A 25,587-nucleotide genomic window follows, 5' to 3' on the forward strand; every position below is an offset into this window, starting at 1 on the left:
CCCAGAGGCAGGTAATCTGTACCTGTCGAAAAGATTGGAGGAATAACCGATTTTATATCAATTCCGACTGTTTTTTTCTCTCTTGTAGAGCGATATACTATGCGAAGTTACAAGTTGTTCTTTTGACGAGTGAACTCCTGAAGTTGAGAACATTGGACATACTTTGTGCGACGAGGAGGATATATAACACTGCTGTATTTACAAGAAATGGATTCCAATGGCATTGATGATAAACAAGGTAAATGGTGAATAAAAAAGGGTTGCAGACTTGCTGTTGAAATACAATTGTAGAGCAACGCTTGTGCACACAACACAAGTCATTCGACAAACATCTGAAATGTTATTTTTGAGCAGTTCTGTAAACCTGCACGCGCTCTTGAGTTCCAGCCACGCGCAACAACTTGATGTTGTTCCATTATTACCAATGCCAAACACGATTCTTCACGCACAGATACATGTAAAATGTTATTTAACAACATTGCAAACAATAAAGGGTGGGAAAAAATATGAAGAATGCAAGATAACGTTATAGTTGTCATATCATGTTCTGAGACAATTAAATTCATTATATCAAATTGATTTATTTTCAAATCATTGCAGTTGATGCATTTAGCAAGCAAAGAACATATTTGTTTTTCGATCTGCTATTTCTTTTGGATAGTATATGATAAGACATGAATGGCTGGTGTAGTGTAAATTAAAAGGACATAATATGTATGCCACGCCCTCAGCAACTTTGTATTTCCATTTGGTTTATTTGTCCATCTCACTACAGTGCTCCAATTTTGCAGCAATGCATCATACACTTTGTTTTGAGAATGGGGCCACTGGAGAAGTGTCAGTAGCCTGGAGCAACATTCCCTTGACTGTCTCACATAACATATCCCTTTCATTACTCTAGTTCCTCTGCCTGAACCTTCTGTCAAATTATGGGGTTTACTTTATCTTCAAATCAATGCTTGGCTCTTTTCTGTGTTTTAAAGCAGATCATCTTAGAACAAACACTGTGACAAAACATTCTTAAAGAGAGAACACATTATTTAGGTTTCCTGCTGAAAACAACAACAACAACAACAACAACAAAATGGCTAAAACCGAACAAACAAAACCTATCCTCACCTTGTCACCCAGGCTTGTCAGGTGACTGGTTTTAGAGGGGGGTTTGGGCCCTTTATAGCTGGTCAGGTTGGGAGACCAGTTTAAACCAGCTAATAACATATTTGACCTGCCAACCAACTTTAGTAATTTGTGCAGAGCTTTCCACAAAGATGTTACAGTGAATGTAACCCACGCTTGGGTTCTCAAAAAGCCCAAAGGCATTTAAGAGTGCAGTATCTCCCATCTCACTATTATCCAGACTGTCATCCCTCAGTGCATCACTACATTATGTTCTTTAAAGGGATCTTAAAGTGATAAATAAAATAAAAAATTCCCTTATTATTTACTTACCCTCATGCCATCCTATGTGTTTGAATTTCTTCTGCAGAACTCAAAGATTTTTAAAAGAATATGTGCATTTAGTGCAAGTAAATGGTGGTCAGAAGTCTAAAAAGCATAAAAAGGCACCATAAATGTTATCCATATCCCATCCAGTGGTTTAATCCTTATCTTCAGAAGTGATATGATAGGGGTGAGAAACAGATCCATTTTTAAGTATTTTTTTTTTTACTATAAATCTTTACTTTAACATTCTTCTTCTGTTTCTGGCAATTTTAATTATTTGTGCATATCGCTACCTACTGGGCAGGTAAGATAGTTTAGGGTAAAAAGAGAGTTTATCTGTTTCCCACCCACACCTATCATATCACTTCAGATGACATAGATTAAACCACTGGAGCTGTATGGATTAATTTTTAATGCTGCCTTTCTGTGCTTTTTGGAGCTTGAATGTCCTGGCCACCATTAACTAGCAATGAATGGACAAACAGAGCTGGTGTATTCTTCTAGAAATCTTTGTGTTCAGCAGAAGAAAAAAAGTCATACACATCTGGTATGTAAATGAAGTGAGAATTTACATTATGCTAAACTAATGGCAGAGAGAGTATGATGAATGATCTCATTTTTTTATGGAGTAGCTCTACCTTTTATTTTAAAAATATAAGATAATATTTGAGTTGTACACAAGCTTGCATATAGACAACAGAGAAGTTGTGTAACTCAGGGAAAACAGTCAGTGAAAATCACAAGGGACCACGAGATATTGAAAATAGGAGTGTTTAATATGGCACCATTAACATAATTAACATGTTTTAACATAATTTCACAGTTTGAGAATATGGGAAGACTAGAAATCGGCAGTAGATTGTCGTATTATACCACAAGATGACGCCATTGTTTCTTCTGAAAAATACATTCAAAACCCAACAGGTATTTTTCTTGTATTTTGTAGTATTGGCAATTGGCAATTTAGTTATCGTTTTAGCTATATTTTTATTTATATATATATATATATATATATATATATATATATATATATATATATATATATATATATATATATACTTAACGCGTGGCTTGGAATTCACCAAACAATAAAGACACATATTTGGATCGGACGGACGGTGTCACCACAATGTGTCTCTAGAGATGAACTTTGGATAGTACACGCCTCTAATCCGCAGATAAGTGAGTAAGCGACACTCAGTCACTGGGATATGTTTTCTACTCCCTTTTTCGGAAGCTGTTTTCATTTCTGTGTGGAAAATTCACAAGATGCAGTGTGTACGGAGGCAATCTGTAAGGACCAAGTCCCAAGAGTTATTATACAGCGCACGCATCAAGGCAGTCGCGCAGGACAACATGAGACTTCTAGGTAAAACGATGAATATCATAAACGGGTTATCGCATCTCTTATGGATGTGGCATATAAATCTTTCGGTTTTACCTTTACTGTTGTCGTCTTTTGGTTATTTTGTGATTTACACCGTTCATGGAAATTGACCAGTTTATCTTAAAGAAAATCTCTTAGAAGGTCTTGGTTCTGTCTCAATAACACCTGTATTAATAGACTGCATTTGTAGATAGGCAGTTCACTTTCTCAAAGCCTTTTTCATAAAAGCCTTTTTCATAAATAAAAAAAACAAGACCAAGTCACACCTGTTGATTCACGCCGCGTGTGTAAATTGCTCATAAATACAGGTCACACCACTGTATAGTGCAGTTTTGCTGTTGAACCAATAGCTAGCCCTGGAGTTGTGTCATGTGTCCATTGTTTGTTTTCCAAGTCATTTAGTCTGAGTCTTTTTGTGGTTACATAAAATTTCTAAGCTATATTATTATTCTCAGTATGTCTGCTCATAAAAGGGAGAGTTCCATCGTTATATGGGACCACAAGTGGGACAAAACAGTCCCTTTGTTTGTTCTGCTTTCATACAAAAACAAGGATGTGGTGATGTGGCAAATGATCCACAAATATGGCTTTCAAAAGGTTTGATAAGAAAAACTACATGATCAGTCTTGTCACATCTTTTACCTCCCCATAGGTTTGGAAGGAGATCCGGAGCTGAAGTTCTTGCTGGATGGTGGGGGCCTTTTGAAAGTCCGTTCGGGCACATGGAAAAAGACACGCTACTACAAGCTGCAGGAGGACTGCAGGACCATGTGGCATGAATCCAAAAAGACCTTGAAGTCCAAACAGACCTGTGAGTATCGCTCCAGGCACCCATCTCAAAAAGACGCCTACAGGGTGTGTCAACATCTACCCTTATTTTGCATGTGTATGGTGGTGTATTTCCCAACCATGTCCTAGCTTGACCAGCATTGTGTTTTTTTTGCGAGAATGAGCATCTGTTTGTGTGTGAGTGGTGATGAATGTCATTCACAGAAGATCTATACCACTTCCCTCCTCAAATGCATTTTTTTTCTTCTGCTTTATCAGGGTAGAATTATGTTGTGCAATGTGTATTGCATAAAATGTGCTGACAGATCTAATCTTTGATCTTACAGGTCTTAGCTTTGATCTTATCTTTGCAATGCAATTCTCTTGCATCCTTTGATATTAAAGTTATTTATCCATAAAGGTTACCTCATTTATATATCAGACATTTAGATTTATGATATAGTAACATGGTCTGGGTTGAGGCCAGTATTCATTGGCTGAATCATGAATACGAATGTTAAATCTGCAGTACTTTAGACAATTTTATGTTTTATTTAAGTTATATTGTCAAATGGCATCCGGTGCAGTAAAATAACAATCTGTAAAATAACAACCTGAGCTTACAGCACCTTTGTTATTATGCATGACCTCTTCTACATAGAATTTCCATATGCATATTGCCACCCAGACACATAATACTAATGCATTTAACTGAAGGCCCTACTACAAAATACGGTCAAAGACTTGTTTTAAGAGAATGTATCTTAAACAGGCCAGATGTGTATTATTCGAGCCAATTGGCAAATTGTTTTAAATACTGAACTCGTGACCCAACTCTTGAAATTTTATTTTTCAAGCAAATGTATAATTTTAACGAGGTTTACAAATTTGTATTGGAATAAAAACAGATATATTGAAGAGGTTTTTTTTGTGTGTAGAAAACGTTTTCCTGACTTCTGTATATTCTATTACCATCCTTTCCATTTTATAGCTTATATTTAACCCCTTTTCAATTAGTTAAATCAATATGAAGTTTCCCTATGAACAAATACTAAATAAAAGGTGTTAAACAAGACCACTATAACAGAAATCAGGTCGTCTGATAACATTACTGGAATGAACAGTATCTGGGTGTGCAGGGGATCCAAGCACTTGAGGTTGGATGGATTTTATGAAATAGTAAGTGTAACGATATTGTTACGAAAGTAGGTGAGGCAGACGAGGAGTGTGATCTACACGCGGGTTCTTTATTGAACAAAATGAAAATAAACAAGACCGGAACAAAGGAAACAACCACGAGGGGAAAAATGAAACCAAAACATGAAAACATCAAGGGAACACGAACGGGAAGAACAGGGCAAAGCATCTACATCGGACATCCACAAATAACGATCGACAATGACTGGGGAACAAACAGGGTTTAAATACACAGGGAGAGTGATGATTAAACAGGACACAGGTGAGAACAATGAGTGATTGTTGGCAGTGATGAGGGCAGGGAACTATGGGAAGTGTAGTTTTAAGACAGTTAACAAGTGAAACACTGAGCAGACAACGGGGAATCGTGACATAACCCTCCCTCAAAGGAGCGGATTCCAGACGATCCTAAAAAAATTAAAAAACCCACAAAAACAAAAAAAACAAAATCGTCCAAGCAGTGAAGGGGGGGGCAAACAGACAGTCCAAGGGGCAAAGAGACAGTCCAAGGGGGGCACAAGGGGCAAAGAGACAGTCCAAGAGGCACAAAGGGGCAGACAGGCAGTCCAAGGGGGGCACAGGGGGCAGACAGGCAGTCAAAGGGCACAAAGGGCAGACAGGCAGCCCAAGGGGGCACAGAGGGCAGACAAGCAGTCCAAGAAGGTACAGAGGGCAGGCAGGCAGGCAGGCAGTCCATGGGGGCACAAGGGGCAGACAGGCAGTCCAAGAAGGCCACAAGACGGGGACTGGGTCAGGTGGCCTGGGAGGCGGCCACCGGACAGGGACAGGTTTAGGTGGCCTGGGAGCTGGCCACAGAGCAAGGACAGGTTCAGGAGGCCTGGGAGGCGGCCACAGGACAGGGACAGGTTTAGGTGGCCTGGGAGCTGGCACAGAGCAAGGACAGGTTCAGGAGGCCTGGGAGGCGGCCACAGGACAGGTTTAGGTGGACTGGGAGCTGGCCACAGAGAAAGGACAGGTTCAGGAGGCCTGGGAGGCGGCCACAGGACAACGACAGGTTCGGGAGGCCTGGGAGTCGGCCTCAGGACCACAGCCATGAGGAACTCCGAGGGCGGAGCCGTGGTAGGCGGAGCCATGGAAGTTTCTGGTGGCGGAGCCGTGGAAGACTCAGGTGGCAGAGCCATGGGTGGCTCAGGAGGCAGAACCGTAGAAGGCTCTGGAGACGGCGCCGTGGGAGGCTCTGGAGACGGAGCCGTGGGAGGCTCAGGAGGCGGAGCCGTGGGAGGCGGAGCCGTGGAAGGCTCAGGAGGTGGAGCTGTGGGAGGCTCAGCAGGCGGAGCCGTGGAAGGCGGAACCATGGAAGACTCTGGAGGCGGAGCCGAGGGAGGCTCGGGAGGCGGAGCCCTGGGACGGTCGAGGCTACAGGCGCTGGCTCTGGGACGGTCGAGGCTACAGGCGCTGGCTCTGGGACGGTCGAGGCTACTGGCGCTGGCTCTGGGACGGTCGAGGCTACAGGCGCTGGCTCTGGGACGGTCGAGGCTACTGGCGCTGGCTCTGGGACGGTCGAGGCTACAGGCGCTGGCTCTGGGACGGTCGAGGCTACAGGCATTGGCTGGTTGGCCATGGTATGCGTGAGCTCTGGTTTGTTGGACACAGAGGGCAGAGCCACGGGAGGTTCTGGGGATGGAGCCGTGGTAGGCGGAGGCTGGAGAGCAGAAGCCTTTCCTTTTCTCCTCCTCCTCCGGGCGGACGAGACTGGCAACGCTGGTTCGCTGACCGTGGCTGGCGTGGGCTCTGGCTCGCTGGCCGTGGCAGGTGTGAGCTTGGGAGCGGAAGCCTTTCTCCTCCTCCTCCGGGCAGACGAAGTTGGCAGCGCTGACTCGTTGACCAAAGCAGGCATGGGGGTTGGCTCGCTGACAGGTGGGGCGGGCATGAAAGGACGAGCCATGGACGACTGGAGGGTCACCACTGTGGGAGGAGAGGCAGGGTCCTCCTCAACAACGCCCACAGTGAACGGCGAGCCGCAGGCCATCAGAGTCTCCTCCACGAATTCAAGGAGAGTCCAGCCGCGCATCGCCGGTGGCAACCGCTCCTTGAGCGAACTGTTAAGGTTGCCCTGAAGAAAGCCACCAGGGAGGAGTCTGGGAAGTCTGCAACACTCGCCAGCTCGAGGAAATCGCGGATGTGGTCCTCCACAGGACGGTCCTCTTTCTTGAGGCAGAGAAGTATATAGTTCGCCTGTTGAACCGCTAGATCCATTATGGTCGATCGTTCTGTTACGAAAGTAGGCGAGGCAGACGAGGAGTGTGGATCTACACGCGGGTTCTTTATTGAACAAAATGAAAATAAACAAGACAGTTAACAAGTGAAACACTGAGCAGACAACGGGGAATCGTGACAGATTTGTGATGCACCGAAAACCGAAAATAAAGTTTGGGTAATTACTGATTGATAACTTATGTGGCAATGTGTTTAAATTAATTTAGTCAATGAATTTTGCTTCTGAGCTTATCAATGAGAAAATTACTAAAAAATATTCAGTACAACAATGAAAAGTTGATTTTATTTCTGAACACTGTGCACTTCTTAACAAATAATTTATTTAGGCCTCAAATGTTGAATAAAACTCAATACATACATACATATATATATATATATATATATATATATATATATATATATATATATATATATATATATTTAGGCCTACCTATTTAAAAAAAAAAAAAAAAGTATTTCTATTTATGTTCTATGAATGTCTTTCCACTGCCTTGTGAAAAATAATACATTGATAGTAGCCTATTTGAAGGCCTTACAAAGCGAAACAAAAAACTCAGTTGGGTAAACTCATAGGTATCTCTTGCCTTTTTATGTAGCCTAATAACTCATGTTCTACTACTTCTGGAAAAGTGGCAGGTTCTTTTTCAGAAAGAGTAACTTGCATTCTCACAGGAGAGGCAGCTCCTTTTCTCACCAATGACATGAGATGCTGCACTAAACAGTCTCTCACTGTCTACGCTTGTGTTGGGGCAGACAAATATCTGCGTGCCATCCGTGCCAAGTGTGGGAAGCGGCCTTGATTTGTTGTGCGCACCGTATCCATTATCCTCAACCGGCAGTCCACCGAGTCCCATGTCTTTGGTCTCCATCAAATAAATTTCAGTTTTGATCATTTCGCGTGCCCACTGCTTTATACCAAAATAATGATCTTTGTATCGCGGATCAAGTACAGTAGAGGCGCAGTACAAGGGTTTGGATTCCGTCTGATTAAATTGCCTGCTGACAGCCTCCGATAGTGTGTGTTTCACCGGGGAGATTTTTCTTTGCCATTGTTGTTTTGGTGTACTCTGTATGCTGTTCAGGGTGTTGTGTTCTCAGGTGATAAATCAAACTGGTCGCACTAAAGTTTGTCGGCAACGGTAATGAGAGAATATCAGAGAAACAGCTTCTGGAGTAAATTCTTTAATACCTCCAACGTGTATTTTGAAGCCGCTTTTCAATAATAAAAATAAAAGGATATATTTCAATACGGCTTCAAAATTCAAATTTGAGGTATGAAAGTGTGTAATTTATTTTGTTGAACAAAACGTCCATGTACCGTCAGGTAATGTTTACCACAGACCTTATTTTACTCAAGTTCAAAAACCCCATTATAAAAACCCATAATTCTGAGGGAACCCATGGCGAATTATACTTCCGGGTTCTCCTATAAATTGACATCACGGCTGAACAGCTCTATACCTTGAGTGTAGAGAAGCAACTCGACAAGTTTGGTGTCTCTATCGAACCCCAAAAATTCCCTTATATTCCTCCACCTTGTAAATGCGACGCCAATGTTCAGTCTCTGTGTCTTTTAGCAAGATTTTGAATTTAGGCTTTAACGTGTGTAGGCGAATCTAAATTTATTTTCCTCTGTACATGTCTGCCATGGATGTTTATATCCTCCCAGCAGCTTACTATAAGTAACCACGCCCCAAACTCATGCTATATGTTGAGCTAGAAAGAGATGGGTGGGGCTGAGCAAGCCACTCAAATATAAGCATCAATGTTTTGATAGTGCCAGAGAGGCTCAGTGTTTACACTTCTGGGGTAGGTAAACCCACAAATGGCTTGCTTATAGTTGTCAATGAGCAATAAACTGGGATGGTAGAAAGTATTTTGACATTAAAAAAAAAAAGTTTAAAGACACACACGAGTTTTGTTGTAATCAGTGGAATAATATGATGTATTAATAATAATAATAATAATAATAATAATAATAATATAAATGTAATCACATTTCTTGGAATTTTAATTTAATATAGGGTTTGCAGAGTATGCAAACATGCATTTTTCAAGAATTGTATTCAAATTATTTCTGATTTGTTATATTAAATCAATAAATCTGAAATGGTCTAATTTGGCAACAGGCTGCTGAGGGCAGTAAATGCAATAAGAATTGCATTTCTTATTTCCAAATATTCCTTCATAGAATGTACTGAAAGAATCATTAAAAATGTTTTACTATTGCATTATATAATATATAATATATAGCTGTTCATGTTCCTAACCCAGGTTGGCTTGTTCCAAAAACAAAAAACTACATAAATAAAATGTAAAATGGACCAAGACTAAAGCTGACCAAAAAGAGAGACAAATATTTTAAGTATTTAGAAATAATTTGATATCTAAAATATAATTTTTCATGTCATTCTAGCAAAAGTTTTTAAAGGAAATCATATATCCCTTTTTTATTATATTATTCCATGTTAAATATTAATAAATTACTTAAGATGGATGAAACACACATACTTCTTAAGAAGTATGACAATTTGTGTGACAATTAATTGTCATAATTGTGAGAGCCCTATAACAGACCATGAATTGTTATAATCTTGAAAATTTGTACATTTGTATTTGTACATTTCTGTATGTAAAGACCATGAATTGTTATAATCTTGAAAACCCTTGAACAGTTAATTAATTTTCATAATCACAATTATTTGTTTGAAAATTAATCGTCAGCCAAGTTATATAATCATGACAGCTCTACTGTGTGTGCATGAAATGTTGTGCATATGCAACCATTTATAAATCAAGCCCTAGTTCTAATAACTTAATTACAATATCATAAATTTCTTTTCATGCATGACATCACAAAGATGAAGCTTTTGTTTGAGCTGTTAAAAAGTAATCTGCACAGTTATGATTTGGCCAAGGAGGAGTTTGGATTATTAAAATGTACAAATTGTCTTGAATAGAAATACAAATTCTTCCTTTACTGAGAAAATATATTAGCCTTTTTTTTTATTATTTAATTTTGTGTTTTCACAATATGTTTTTTTTTTTTTTTTAAACCGTTTTAAAATAGTGTCTCAGTGATCCCTAGCAAACACCCCCCGAACTGGGACCAAGGACCAAACTGCCCAAAATGTCTTATATGTACCTTCTCTCTTTCAGTCTCTGTTGAGGACATTGCAGCGGTACGGACAGGCCGGCATACAGAGGGTCTGAGAAAATACACAGAGGAGGCAGTGGAGGGCCGAGCATTCTCAATCTTGTTTAAGGGTCGACAGAAAAGCCTGGACCTGATCGCCAGTTCTGAGGAAGAGGCCAAGATGTGGGTCAGTGGTTTAGAGAAGGTCATCTCAAACATGAAAAACCTCAGTCCACAAAAGAAGACAGAACAGTATCCTTTTCAAACTCCTGCTGTCTTAATTCAAAAACGATTCTTTCTAAATGTTTTCTACATTGTCCTTACATCAGAACTCTAGCTGGATCAACAGTTGTATTCGTAAAGCAGATACAAACTATGACCAAAAAATGAGTCAGATTGAGCTGAAGAGCTTTTTACAAGACATCAACATTGAGGTGGATGATGACTATGCTCAGATGCTCTTTGAGGTAATATCTATGTCTAGCCTGAATGCTACCCAGTTTACTTGTCTGTAACATACTTTTCACATTGCCATATCTCACAAGGTAACACTTTAAAGCTGAAGTGTGTTATTCTTTTCGATGTTAAAATACTTTCCCCTTTCCCAGCGTATTATGCAAGTATGACTTTTGTTGGTTGATTTCCCTGAAAAGATTTAACACTGTGTTTGTTTGAGCATCCAGCCAGCCCGAAACAGCAACATTTGGTCAAGCAATGGTGTGCAATCATTATTTGTACATTTCTGTATGTAATGCTAGTGGTGCAGAAATTACACACTTCATCTTTTCTATCTTTCAGAAATGTGATTCATCAAAGTCTGGATTCCTGGAGGGAAAGCAGATTGAGCATTTCTATAAAATCTTGACACAAAGACAGGAGATTGATGTTATCTATGGAGAGTATGCAAAGACAGACGGTCTCATGAGTGCTGATGACCTGCTGAACTTCCTGAGGAATGAGCAGATGGAGGATGCATCTCAGAGTGATGCTCTTCAACTTATTGAGAAATATGAGCTAGATGAAAATGGTAAAAAAAAAAATCTCAAGCAACCTCAAATTTGTTTCTTAATCTCACACTTAAAAATTTCTGAAAGTCATCGCATTTGATAACAAAGTAGTAAAACAAATGTCATGTGCAAACAAATGATTCTGGAGCTTTTCACAGAACTAACTTTACTGAGCCATTTTAAAGGAATAGTTCACCCAAAAATGAAACTTCTCTCATTATTTACCTGCCCACATGCAATCCCAGATGTGTATGACTTTCTGCTGAACACAAACAAAGATCTTTAGAAAAATATCTCCACTCTGTTGGTCCTTTCAATGCAAGTCAATGGCCAGAAATCTGAAGCTCCAAAAATCTGATAAAAGCAGCATAAAAGTAATCCATAAGACTCCAGTGGTTTAAGCTATGTCTATCAGATCACTTTTGAAGACATAGATTAATCCACTGAGTCTTATGGATTAATTTTATGCTGCCTTTATGTGCTTTTTGGACCTTCCGATTTCCAGTCACCATTCTCTTGCATTGTATGTACCTACAGAACTAAAATATGTGTTTGTGTTCAGCAGAAGAAAGAAAGTCACAGGAAGGTCACACATCTGGAATGGCATGAGGGGTGAGTAAATGATGACATCATTTTCATTTTTGGGTGAACTATTCCTTTAAGCAATAACGTTTTGCAATTACTTTTAAGTGATTAAAAGGATATATGAAGTCAGGCACCCACAAGGTCATGCAGATGTAGCAGAGTAGCCACAGGTGTAGTTCATCACATTAACTATGGACATGATCCATTCATGTTTTGACAACCACTAGATTTTGCCATTATAGCGTTTGGTTTTATAATTTCAAACCTAAGAAACGTGTTTTTGTGAAATATTTTTTTAAATGGTTTTTGTGCATTTCTTTCAAATAAATGACACTTTGATATTTTGTCATCTAATGCAAAGGCATTCATACATTTTTAAGTGAGGCTTTGGGGCTGTTATCTGTAACTATGACTATGTCCTTGTATTTATATATCTGTATTTTGGACTTCTGTAGCCAAAGAAAAACAGCAAATGACAAAAGATGGCTTCCTATTTTACTTGCACCAGCCAGAGGGCATGATCTTTAACCCGGCCCATAAAAGTGTTTACCAGGACATGAACCAGCCTCTCAACCATTACTTCATCTCATCCTCTCACAACACATACCTGTTGGAGGACCAGCTTAAAGGACCCAGCAGCACTGAGGCTTACATAAAGTAATCATTCTACAATTTCATACTTGTGTGTTACAAACAATAGAATTCAATATTAGTTTAAAATGTAATTACATCTAAAGTATTCAGAAAACCGTTAAAGTATTGTCATTTGCTTATGGTAAATATGAACTGTCAGTAGCTTGATACATAGACCAAATGCATTTTATGTATCATTCCCAAGGTAATTTTCTGAATTAAATGTAATTTTGACAGAGCCACAGTGCTTACACATTTTGGGGAAATCAGCCTTCATATGGCTTACTTATAGCTGCATATTTTGCTGGGATTGGAAAAAGCATTTACATATTTAAAATAAAACACCAAGAATTTTTTTTTTTTTAGAGCAAATAAGAGTTTCACACTTCAGTTTTAAGCATGCATTTAAGACTTAGTTTCAGGATACCAATTACAGTGTCCCTGTACAGAGCGCTTGTCAAGGGCTGCCAATGTGTTGAGCTGGACTGTTGGGATGGATCTGATGGGGAGCCGGTCATTTACCATGGTTACACTTTAACCTCAAAGATCCTCTTCAAAGATGTCATTCAAATCATTAAGGACTATGCCTTTAAGGTACAAAGATTAAAGGGATAGTTCACCCAAAAATTAAAAATCTGTTGTCATTTACTCACCCTCATTTTGTCTTTTGTGGAATGATTGTCTCAGTCACCATTCACTTATTGTATGGAAAAAGGTGCAATGGAAGTGAATGGTGACTGAGACTTAGACACCGCCTAACATCTTTTGTGTTCTTCGGAGGAAAGTTATACAGATTTGGAACAAAATGAGGGTGAGTAAATGATGACAGAACTGTAATTTTTGGGTGAACCGTCCCTTTAATAATATATAGGAGTCAAATAGCTGTAATTTATATCTCTGTTAAAGCTATACAATGATCAGCCACAACATTAATACCACCTGCCTAATATCGCGTTGGTTCCCCTCGTGCCGCTAAAACAGTTCTGACCCTGAAGGTGTCCTGTGATATCTGGCACCAAGACGTTAGCAGCAGATCCTTCAAGTCCTGTAAATTGCGAAGATGGGCCGCCATGGATCAGACTTGTTTGTCCAGCACATCCCATAGATGCTCAATCGGATTGAGATCTGGGGCATTTGGAGGCCAAGTCAACACCTTGAACACTTTGTCATGTTCCTCAAACCATTCCTGAACAAGTTTTGCAGTGAGGCAGGCTGTATTATCCTGCTGAATGAGGCCACTGCCATCAGGGAATACCGTTGCCATGATGTGGTATACAAGGTCTGCGACAATCTTTAGATAGGTGGTACGTGTCAAAGTAACATCCACTGGAATGCCAGGACCCAAGGTTTCCCAGCAGAACATTGTCCAGAGCATCACACTGCCTCTGCCGGCCTGCTTTCTTCCCATAGTGCATCCTGCTGCCATCTCTTCCCTAGGTAAATGACGCACATGGTGTCCACATGATCTAAAAGAAAATGTGATTCATCAGACCAGGCTTCCTTCTTCCATTGCTCCATGGACCAGTTCTGATGCTCAAGTGCCCATTGTAGGCACTTTCGGTGGTGGATGGGGGTCAGCATGGGCACTCTGACCCTTAATCCCCAACCAGAGCGCACAGGTCTTCTGAGCAACTTCTATTGAGGGTTCCTCATTGCCGCTATAGATCTAAAGGTGACCGTAATCTATGGAATAGTCTCCCTTTCCATGTGAGATCAGCTTCATCATTAGCCATTTTAAAATCTTCTTTAAATACATTTTTATTCTGTAGCTTTTGAATAGATAATTGAAATGGATAAATACATGATGTTGTATTTAAATATTTGTATTTATTTTATTAGGTTTTATATTTAACTTTAAATCAATCTGTTTTTATATCATTGTAATTTTGTTTGTTTGATCTGTAAAGCACTTTGGGTCAACTTCTGTTGTTTTTTAAATGTGCTCTAAATAATGGCTGACTTGACTTGACCAGTCTGTGGCTATGCAATGCACTGTGTGTTCTGACACCTTTCTATCATGGCCAGCATTAAGTTTTCAGCAATTTGTGCTACAGTAGCTCTTCTGTGGGATTGAACTAGATGGGCTAGCCTTCGCTCCCCATGCGTATCAATGAGCCTTAGGCATCCATGACCCTGTCACCATCTCACCGGTTGTCCTTCCTTGGACCACTTTTGGTAGGTACTAACCACTGCATACCTGGAACACATCATAAGACCTGCTGTTTTGGATATGCTCTGACCCAGTCGTCTAGCCATCACAATTTGGAACTTGTCAAAGTCACTCTTCACACGTGCCCATTTTTCTTGCTTCCAACACTTGAAATTCAAGAACTGACTGTTCACTTGCTGTCTAATATATCCCACCCCTTGACTGTGCCATTGTCATGAGAAAATGTATGTTATTCACTTCACCTGTCTGTGATTTTAATGTTGTGGCTGATCAGTGTGTATAGTGAGGGCTAATATTTGTTTTAGGACTTGTAGATCTTGTTTTTCTGGTCTACTGTCCATGTGTATCTGACAGTTAACAATTTAATGGTTCCCTTCATCAGACGTCTGAGTACCCTGTGATCCTGTCTTTGGAGAACCACTGCAGTTTGGAGCAGCAGAAGACCATGGCTCGGCACATGATCTCCATTCTTGGTAGCGCTCTGGTCACCAAACTACTTGGAGATAAGATGCCCAAATGCTTCCCTTCCCCTGAGGTTAGTCACTTCACTGACGTCAAGATGTTGAAAGGGTAGTTCACCCAGAAATAGGGCTTAACGATTTGGACATAAAAAACTAATTGCATTTATTATTATTATTTATTGTATTATTATTTCTCCCCTTTTCTTCCCAATTTGGAATGCCAAATTCCCAATGCACTGTAAGTCCTCGTGGTTGCGTAGTGATTCCAGGTGGCGGAGGACGAATCTCAGTTGCCTCCGCGTCCGAGACCCTCAATCCATGCGTCTTGCCACGTGGCTAGTTTTAACGTGTTACTGTGGAGACATAGCGCATTTGGAGGCTTCACGCTCTTCTCCGCAGCATCCACGCACCACCCTGAGAGCGAGAACCACATTATAGTGACCATGAGGAGGTTACCCCATGTGACTCTACCCTCCCTAGCCACCGGGCCAATTTGGTTGCTTAGGAGACCTGGCTGGAGTCACTCAGCACACCCTGTATTCGACCTCACGACTCTAGGGGTGGTAGTCAGCATCTTTACTCGTTTCATTTTTATCAAAATTAAATCATCTTTTGCCCATGCTCTACTGCTGATGGAAATAATGCTCTAGATAGGGTGTTTTCACCTGAGTCTACTTAAAAAGATTCAAAATAAATAAATAAAACACAAACTCGCATAAAAACATAATCTTTGCATTCACATTGGACCTGTCTTCTGTTTACCTTTATTTTGTCCAGTTTGTGAAAGGGTCTTTTTTTTTTTAGAACAGAGTCAACTTGAATATTATATTATTGCAATATATTATATTGAATAATAATAATAACAATACGAATAATTATTATTAATATTATAAAAATGCAAATATAATTGTTATTTACTTATTATCTTATTTAATTATAGTAATAATAGAAATAAAAATTTAAAGTATTACAGAAATATATTATTATTGTATAATAATAATAATAATAATAATAATAATAATTACTATAATAAGTTCTTTATTTGCACATGGCATTCTTATGTAGTCCGCTTAAACCCTCAAGCTTTTATTTTGACAGAAACCTTTATTTGGGCGGAAAATTAAAGGAAGACATTTGTATCTGAGATGAGTGAACAACAGACAATGCCATGAAATGCTCTCATCTGTTCTTCTATCCACAAAAACGTAATGTCATGAAGTTATTTTAGATTTGTATAGTAATTTGTAGCGGCCAAACATACATTATGTGGAATTACGCGAATGTGCAATAAAAGCGAATTTGGAGTGCTGTAAATATAATGTGCTCTGCGCACGTTAGCACGCCGAACAAAACTCACGTACATCTGTCACGCAGTGCACCAGAACATTCTGAAACCAAAGACACTGTATAATAAGCCTCATGCTTGCTCAGAGTATATGTAATACACACTGACCCGCTTTACATGCACTTAGAAAACACTATAGACAGAACAGTTCTTTGCACATAAGCACAGCTCAGCGGGCACCATGTTTCTTTAATTAAATCACAGCCATCTTGTTTGATAATCGCACTAGGTCACATCGCAATTTTTTTTTTTGTGCAATTTTATTGTTACATTTGTTATTGCAAATTGAGTATTAACATTTGTTTAGAGATGTTTGAAAGATCAATGTGTTTTATCCAATTGCTCTGGATTTAGACAGTGAGACCCTGGAGGGGAATTGTCCTGACCTGTCTGAGCAGTGGATTGCTTTCAAGTTGGAATTCTGTGTGGAATGTGTGGAATGCATGTATCTGGTCTCTATATTAAATCACCTCCGTATCTCAACTTCTCTTGCAGCTTTTCAGAATTTTACAAATGTAATTTCTTCAAGAGCAGAACACTGATGTCTTCAGCTCATACATTTTACACAAACTGTATAAGATATTAGGAAATGGCAAAGCCGTAGTTCTGTGATGGTGCTCTCATTGTGACCTGATTGAAACGATAATGCATTGAATTGCTTTGGTGCTGATTTGTCTGCAGGGGGATGGGTGATTATCATAGCTTACATAACATTTGTTTTCCATTCCCTTCAGTCAAGGTGTGGCCTGCCTTGGTCACAGTCAACAAAAGAGCCACTACTTTTCTCTAGGGTATCATTTTCAGAAAGGGCTTTCTTTAACTACTGTGTTAGAAACAGCTTGCTTCCCTACTGCTCTTACTACTGTAAATATAAAATGAATTCAATAAACTGTGCACTTTATGTGCATTTTTATTTTGCAAGTGATGCCGAGCCAGAAAACAGCCTGCTACATGGCATGTTTGCTGTTAACTGTTAAATGAGAAAGCAACAAAAACAGAAAAAACACAGTAGTTGCTCATTTATACCAGGGCTCAACAATTAGTATTTTCTCGGCAGGCCCGGTCAGACCAGTAGTTCAGATTTGTGCTTCCACCACCACCAAAAAACAAATATATATATAAACATATTAAATTTAAATGTTTAACAATACGTAATATTTTTAATTGAATGTTACATTTTCTTTCTTACAATTTACAAAAAATAAAAGATTACGTTTTTTAATTTGCAATAATTGCTAGATATTATGCAGCTTTAATTTAACACCAAAGACATCTACGATTTTTATTTTATTTTGTATCTTTCTGATCACCAACACACACAAAAGATTAAATCAATCACGCAGTGCCATCTACAGACTGACCACTTTATAAATGAATGGAGAACCCCATTAACATCAAATAACCATGTGAAGAGCAACTTCATCCTCCTTTCCTTCATTGAACAGAATATATTTCCTTCAGACTTTCCTTACTTTTGAGATCCTTCAGTAATTTGGATTTCATTGATATTAAGCTAAATGTCACTTTCTTCACATCTGTCATCTTAACCACACTAACGTGATACTGAAATCTGATTGGCTTTATTGCTAACTTTATAACCTTATAATGTAACTGTAAAAAAGGCTCCTTTAACTTTAATTTAATGGCAGTATTTCTATTAGGAACTGAAAGGCCGGTTCATAGTCAAAGGGAAGAGACTAGACAAACTTGAGGACACATTTTCAGATGAGCCCACAGCAGCAGATAATGAGAGTGTAACAGAGGAAGAAGAGGATGAAGGTGATGAAGACGAGACAGAAAAGAAATCTAATGTAAGAGGAGTGCTGCTTACACACTGCATAATCTTATTGCTGTGGAAATATTTGTATAAAAGATCATTCGTAGCTGCAAACAAATAACTTGCAACCATACCCTCTACATAGAAGTCGCTGAAGTTGGCAAAGGAGCTGTCTGATATCGTGATCTACTGCAAAAGTGTCCGCTTCCATGGGTTTCAGGATTCCCGGGACAACCAGTCCTTTTATGAGATGGCCTCTTTTAAAGAGGGACAAGCTGTGAATCTGGCAGAGGAATCAGGTGTGATGTCATGACTCTTGCCCAGCTGCACGGATGATGGAATCTGCTTCTAACGCAGAGAACTTTGAACATGAAAACACACATTTGACAACAAATAAAGCCACTTAGTCATAACAATGTTAGGAAAGACAAGCAAACAAGCTTGGTCCAGCAATGATCAATTTCTATTTTCTCTGTCACAGCAAATGAGTATATCCGCCACAATACGGACAAACTGAGCAGAATTTATCCAGGTGCACTGAGGACAGACTCCTCAAACTATAACCCAGTGCCTCTGTGGAACGCAGGCTGTCAGATAGGTAAATCTGACTTTGACTTTGTTTTTCAGTTAGGAAAATGATTTGAATGTCCAACAAAACAGAGGAACATGTACAGTGGCTGCAAAAAAGTATTTGGACTCATACAATGTCATTGCATTAGATAAAAAAAATGTAAGCAAGCTTAATTGATTTAACCTCCTGAGACCTCGCGTACTTTTGCCTGGATATTACATTTTGGCTTTGCTATAGGCTATGCATAATTTTTATTTTATTTTCAATTGACTCTCTGAAAGTCTAGGCTGTCATTAAAGGGTTCGACTTTTGATGTACCAAACAATTTGACAAAACAACATGGCCCATCATCTTTGGGAGAAACGTCAACATCTAGTAAGAAACCTCATTACGTTTTTACAATAGAACCTGTTTGAGTCAGTTTTGAAAAAAAAGTCTATTTATCGCAAAACAACATTATGTTAAACCCAATGACTACGTATGTGAACTATAGGCTCATTTTCCAAATATATATATTCACTGTGATTTATCCAAAAGCTGGAAAATGTTGCTTTCAGAGGCTGTATATACAGAGTTAGGATGAAAATAAGGTGGATTTCAAACTATTCTGAGACCACTGCAGACAGACAGAACACTGGATGTTGTCATTCCCTAATTAGGGAGCAAGTGAACATCCTATAGCTTTCCTATGCAACCAAGTGCATTTACACCTAAAATCCGGTCAAAAGTTCAGGCTGCAGATGATGTTTGGACCACTCAACATGTTTGGCAGATATGAGGCGATAATAATCAGTACATAGATTCAGAATTTGCCATGCAAATTTTTATTTTAACATGGTTGGCAGTGATTGGATGATGCTGGCCATTACTTTAAATAAGAATTATTTATGCTAATTTCTGATGTAATGTCTGTAACAGCTCAAAAACATGAACAACCACTCCTGGAAACGCAAACAGTTTTTCTATAGCTTGATATTATTTAACTATTATTATTATTATAATACAAGTGGTATTATTATATTATTATCGCACTGTCCACATATGTGGACATTAATGTTTAGGAAAACTATTTGCTCTAGAGTTTTTTCTTCTTGTTTATTAGGGTCTACTACTTACAAATCAGAAATGGGAATGTAAGATGCACACAGCAGTCACGCTCTGGTCTCAGGAGGTTAATAAAAATGTTTAAAGACCAGAAGTATGTGGACAATTATTGGTTGTCAAACTAGTGAGACATGTTTGCAAAAATGGCTCTGAAAAGTGGTTACATCTGAGAAGAGATCGAGCATAATGAGACTGACATTCAGATATTTTTAAGTGTGATTTAAAGGGTTTGTTCACCCAAAAATGGGAATTCTGCCATAATTTACTCAACACTTTCTTTTTTCTGTGGAACACAAAAGATGTTGGCATCAGTCACCATTCACTTTCATTGCATCATTTTTCCATACATTGAAAGTGAATGGTGACTGAGGCTAACATTCTGCCTACCATCTACTTTTGTGTTCCACCAAAGAAAGTAAGTCATACAGGTTTGGAACAACATGAGGGTGAGTAAATGATGACAGAATTCATTTTTGAGTAAACTTCCCTTTAAGTATCCAAATATTTTTGGGGGCCTCTTCTCTTAAATCTGATTGTTATAACTGTATTTGTTATTTCCATTCACCTTCTGTTCCAGTGGCCCTTAACTTCCAGACTCCTTGCCCAGAGATGGATCTGAATCAAGGACTCTTTCTCCAAAATGGGCAGAGCGGTTACATTTTAAAGCCATCTTACCTACGAGACACAGCGACTGAGTTTGACCCCATTTCTCTGCCCAAGGGTCCATGGCTAAAAAAAAAGACACTTCATGTGATGGCAAGTAGATTTGCAACACTTTTTTATTTTAGTATTTGGACTGTATATTTTTTTAATGATAAAGTTAGTCCCCACCTTTTCATCTGATTGTTCAGCAGCATTCCAAGAGTGGTGATATTTAGTATAACCGCACTGGGACACCTCACTGTTTGTATTAGTCCGCTTGTCTGTATAAGTGGCGTTCCAAACAGGATTTCACTCTGAGCATTGTTCTGCAACATGCGAGATTGGATCCTGTTTTGGAAGTATTTTTGTCTCCAGAGCAGAAATAGGCCAAATAACTGCTAATATTGTGTCTAAAATGCAAGTTTTTTAAAAGGCTATTAATGTTTGCCTAATAGGTGATCTCAGCCCAGCAGTTGCCCAAACTAAATGAAAAGAAGTCCTCTATTGTGGATCCTCTAGTGCAAGTGCAAATCTATGGTGTGCCAGCTGATACGACTGTGAAAGAGACACCATACATTGAGAATAATGGTATAACAACCCCTGTAAATCTGCTCTACCATCACCCTCTTTAACACCACAGTCAGCGTGTACAAAAATGCAGCATCACCCAATGTTGTCTAATCTGTGCTCTTTGTCCTTTCTCAAGGGTTCAACCCCATGTGGAATGAAAGTTTCAAGTTTGATGTGCTTGTGCCAGATCTAGCCCTGGTCCGCTTTTTGGTTGAGGATTATGACTTCACATCAGACAATACATTTATTGGCCAGTACACACTTCCCTTCAACAGCCTAAAGAATGGTTTGTGTGCTAATGACTTTCTAAATAATTCAAACTGGTATCATGTGATGTATCTATCTTTAAAAAGGGCTAAAATGGCAGTGCTTGCAAGGCAGCACTGTATTGATATTTCTTTAACATTCTGGTTAGGAATATGAAACTTCTGCAATTAAGTCAGCCCAAACCACTTCATGTACAAACTCCATTCAGATTTTGTTTTGGAGATACTTTATCCACAGCAGTGATGTGCTATCTATTTATTTTGTTTGGTTTTTTTAAACGTAAGATTAAGAAAGAAATTTAAGAGTAAAGTTTTAAAAACCCCACTGACCTTCATTGTTTTAAATTAATCAACAATGTAACCATTAATGTCATTGTAATATTTGCATACTGAATTGTGATTGGTTGTCTTCCTTGCATATATTTAACCCTTTACTCGTCACAATGACATTTGATTCTTGTGTGCCTCCTATTGAAAACAGCAAATTTGGAGCTGCTTTGTGGCTGTGATGACACAGATTCACTTCTTAATTTTCCACAGAACCCAAGTGTAAAACTCAATGCAAATCACTCAGCCATCTTCATTTTTAATTTGATTAAAAAAGGACAAATTCTTTAATTAAATGCCTAAGAAAGAGAAGAATATGCACAGTATTTACGTATGCATGTGAAATAGTAATTCTGCTTTAACCCCTTAAACTCTGTGGTCCAAAGGGGGACGCTATATTGCAAAAAAGGTTTACGTTAAAACTTGAATCTCCCCTTATACATAAACCAGGCATATGAGGTATCATTTGGCTTCTAATCGGAACTTTATAGAAATCACTTCACAAAGTGAAATATTATTTCTGTAAGTCATCACATACAAACATCTCTCTTTATGCTCCGATAACTGCTGCTGTAAGCCCCAACTTAAGATGTTATATCTGCTTCAGTGGCAGTTCTGGCTGACTTGGTACCCTAGGTGAGATCGGACTTTTAGTTTAGGCAGTGTTGTAAAGAATTTAGCAATTTTTCCATTGTCTGTGAACCTGTGAATTTTAGATGTCCAGAACAAAATATGCCATCCAGCAGGAAAAGCGTGCTAACAAATCATTAGAAATATATGTTATCGACTATTGATTATAACATGTTTTATAACACACCAAAGGTGATGATCTCAGCTTTCTAATAACACCTAGATTGAGCTTCTAGTTCACCCAGAGGTTAAGATATTCAATGAAATAATGAGGGTGGTGCATGAACTGAAAATTAGACTAATATCTATGGACGAGCACATCTTTGAGGGCTAAAATGCGTTAGAGCGCCACCCACATTTCAGATCTGTATGTTGTGATTTGAATAAAATTAGACTTTTCAAAGTGAGGTAGAGTGAACAGAACCAGAATTACATGTTTACAAAGTTAGGACAACAAAAAAATATTATTTTTAATTTATTTCTGTTTATCATAAGATTATAAACATACAATATATAATTTTTTCACTTGGGGGGTTCTCTGAAAAATAAGACCAAGTATGTGCAATTATTCCACAATATGTGTGAATGTTGAGCTTTTAAATTTGAGTGTGAGAAATTACAGATGGCAGCCCACAAATGCACCAGAGTTTAAAGGGATAGTTCACCCAAAAATGAAAATTCTTTCATCATTTACCCTCATGCTGTCACATGTGTATGACTTTCTTCTGCAGAACACAATAAAATATTTTTTTTCTCAGCTTTATAAGTTCATACAATGCAAGTGAATGGTGACCAACACTTTGAAGCACCAAAAACCACATAAAGGCAGCATAAAGTAATCCATATGACTCCAGTAGTTTAAAACATGTCTTCTGAAGCAATTAATCAATTTGGGGGAGAACAGACCAAAATATATCTCCTATTTCACTGTACATCTTGCTATTGCAGTCTCTAGGCACGGTCATGATTTCAAGCTTGATTATACTTCCTAGTGCTCAATGATTGCCAAGGAAACTGCTCATGTCAAGATTTATAATGAAAAAGTAGTTATATTTTGGTCTGTTCTCACCCAAAATCTATTAGATCGCTTGAGAACACATGGATTGAACCACTGGAGTCTTATGGATACATTTTATGTTGTCTTAATGTGCTTTTTGGAGCTTCAAAGTTTTGGTCACCATTCATTTGCATTGAATAGACTTACAGAGCTGAAATATTGTTTTAAAAATCTTTGTTTGTGCTGCAGAAGAAAGTCATGTATATCTGGGATGGCAAGAGGCTGAGTAGTTTTTTGATAGTTTTAATTTTTGTGTGAACTATTCCTTTAACAGTATGAATACTATTAGTTGTTGCTCATGCCAGTGGCAGTCAAATTAGACTTTTACACATTACAAGTTGGTTGTAGTTCTGTTCTGCTAATGAGGTTTAATCAATTATTGTTTTTGTTTTACCACAGGATATCGGCATGTCCCACTGCTCACCAAGAATGGAGACCTCCTGTCCTCAGCTAGGCTTTTCCTTCACATCTTGGTTGTGGATGCTGAATAATCCAAACTTCACTGAGTTTAGACTGTATTCAACAATGCCGGTATCCCGAAGTTTAAATGGTTCAACTAGCCAGCAACAAATAAAAAGGCAGCTCTTAAGAGTGGGATTCTAATGGGCAAACAATAGAAATTGTAGGAATACAGCAACTATGCAACCGTTGATTTCACATTTCAAATCATTAACTTTTTTCCTTTTTTTAATTTTTGTCAGCTTTTAGTCAGTTTCAAAGAGATATGATTTTAGATATCCAGATATTAGCAAAGGAACAGTTCGATGGTGTAGTTGAAACGTAAACTTGGGACCAATTCCATCCTCTGGGTAGTATTTATAGATGCTAGAGATTGTATTTGAAACGTGTTTTTCATGTAATTTTGCTTGTCTTTTATGTAGTTATATTACCATGTCTGACTTCTGTTATATTAACTAAGTTACTTTAACTGTCACGTGTGTGTTTTTGAACATTTGATACACTGTGTCGGACCGCTTGCAAACTGAGTGATTCTACTGAAACACATTGCCAACTCTATAACGCCATGTAAAGTTATTCAAAACTTTTGTGTTGGGGTGCTTCTACTTATTCTGTAATTGCTTCAACCAGAGCAAAAAGGCACAAAGCAACAAATTCCTGTTTGAATACATTTCCAAACAACCCATTCATGCTTGAGGGGAAAAGGCCACACTCAAACATCCTTAATTGTGTATGGAAGTACAAAGACAAATGTTGCTGCATTTACATCTACCAACTGACTTCAGAAGATCACCATGTCCTCACGTTTCTTAGTGCTGTGTTTGCATCTAATGGTATAAAACATATCATTGTTCTGTCTGATAATGCCAACTGGTCAGAAACATGGGTCAAAGCACTATAGTACAGTAAAGCACTGGATTAGAAAGTGGATTAGAAACCATTGAGTTACTGGTAACACAAACCGGAGGCTCCATTAGTGTGAACTTCCAATCCAAGGAAAGGAACATAACAGGAATGTAATTTTGGGGGAATGGCACCAAGATGTCTTATTAACTGCAGCTGTTTTAACAATTGGATTGTGAATGAAAAGAGAACATTTTTTCACAGGCATATCACTGCACACACATGAATGAATGAAATGATTGTACAAGTATGCTGATGGAAGAAATATGTTTGGGAGTTTCTTATAAAGGTCTCAAACTTTTGGTTATAATTATTGCACCCAAATAAGGTCAACATAAATAATTATTTACCTATTTCTACAATATAAAACTTACTTAAAATCTCACAGAAAAGGGGTAGTTGACATAAAATACTTTGACATGTCCTGTGCTGTTACACTATTTGAAACTATATCAAACGTATTTTGCTTTTATAATGATTATTCATGCTGCCTTTTTGAACTCATAGAGACTACCATTTTACTCTGACCATTTTAAATGTACTAGTCAAAAAGGTCATTAAAAATGTTGGGAAATACCTGATGACCAGTTACCAGACCTAAGATATTTTCTCTTATACATTCATAATGTATATTCATAATTGAGTTCCTGTTCAAAAATGACCAGCCCACTATTGTTGTTACCAAATGTCATATTTCATATCTTATCCCAAGATAGTGCTTTAGATCTTTTTGACAACTTAATTCTTTTTTTTTTTTTTTTTTTTACATATTTTTTAAAATATATTTGTATTCACTGAACGGAGACTGTACCGGGCTAGTGGTGGGCACTCCCCTCAGAAAACAATAATTAAGTAATAAATAACAACATATAAACAAAACAAGTGTCATTTTAAAGCTTTACAAAGTATTT

At 38.4% G+C, this 25,587-nt stretch overlaps 1 protein-coding gene across 4 annotated transcripts; it reads left to right on the forward strand.

The window, feature by feature from the left end:
* On the forward strand, positions 1-25,534 carry LOC127648685 (1-phosphatidylinositol 4,5-bisphosphate phosphodiesterase delta-1-like). 4 transcript variants are annotated; one of them, XM_052133405.1, is made up of 15 exons: positions 1-238; positions 3,483-3,641; positions 10,193-10,421; positions 10,507-10,636; positions 10,968-11,196; positions 12,217-12,418; positions 12,844-12,988; positions 14,947-15,099; positions 18,032-18,181; positions 18,293-18,446; positions 18,629-18,745; positions 20,400-20,578; positions 20,920-21,052; positions 21,171-21,320; positions 23,714-25,534. In XM_052133405.1, exons 1-15 carry the CDS (start codon positions 208-210, stop codon positions 23,803-23,805), a joined length of 2,253 nt encoding a protein of 750 aa, XP_051989365.1. In that variant the 5' UTR covers positions 1-207; the 3' UTR covers positions 23,806-25,534. The 4 variants fall into 4 exon arrangements, with proteins under 4 accessions (XP_051989365.1, XP_051989366.1, XP_051989363.1 ...); XM_052133406.1 differs by having other exon boundaries at positions 18,296-18,446; XM_052133403.1 differs by lacking the exon at positions 1-238 and adding an exon at positions 2,602-2,812 and having other exon boundaries at positions 18,296-18,446.
* Positions 25,535-25,587: the final 53 nt, after the last annotated feature.

This window comes from Xyrauchen texanus, chromosome 9 (assembly GCF_025860055.1).
Source record: "Xyrauchen texanus isolate HMW12.3.18 chromosome 9, RBS_HiC_50CHRs, whole genome shotgun sequence".
Taxonomy (NCBI): domain Eukaryota; kingdom Metazoa; phylum Chordata; class Actinopteri; order Cypriniformes; family Catostomidae; genus Xyrauchen; species Xyrauchen texanus.

Coding starts and splice junctions, on each gene's coding strand:
- LOC127648685 (XM_052133402.1), top strand. CDS start 2,713: ATGCAGTGTGTACGGAGGCAATCTGTAAGGACCAAGTCCCAAGAGTTA. Junction 10,422..10,506: donor CCACAAAAGAAGACAGAACA/GTATCCTTTTCA, acceptor TCAGAACTCTAG/CTGGATCAACAGTTGTATTC. Junction 10,637..10,967: donor ATGCTCAGATGCTCTTTGAG/GTAATATCTATG, acceptor TCTATCTTTCAG/AAATGTGATTCATCAAAGTC.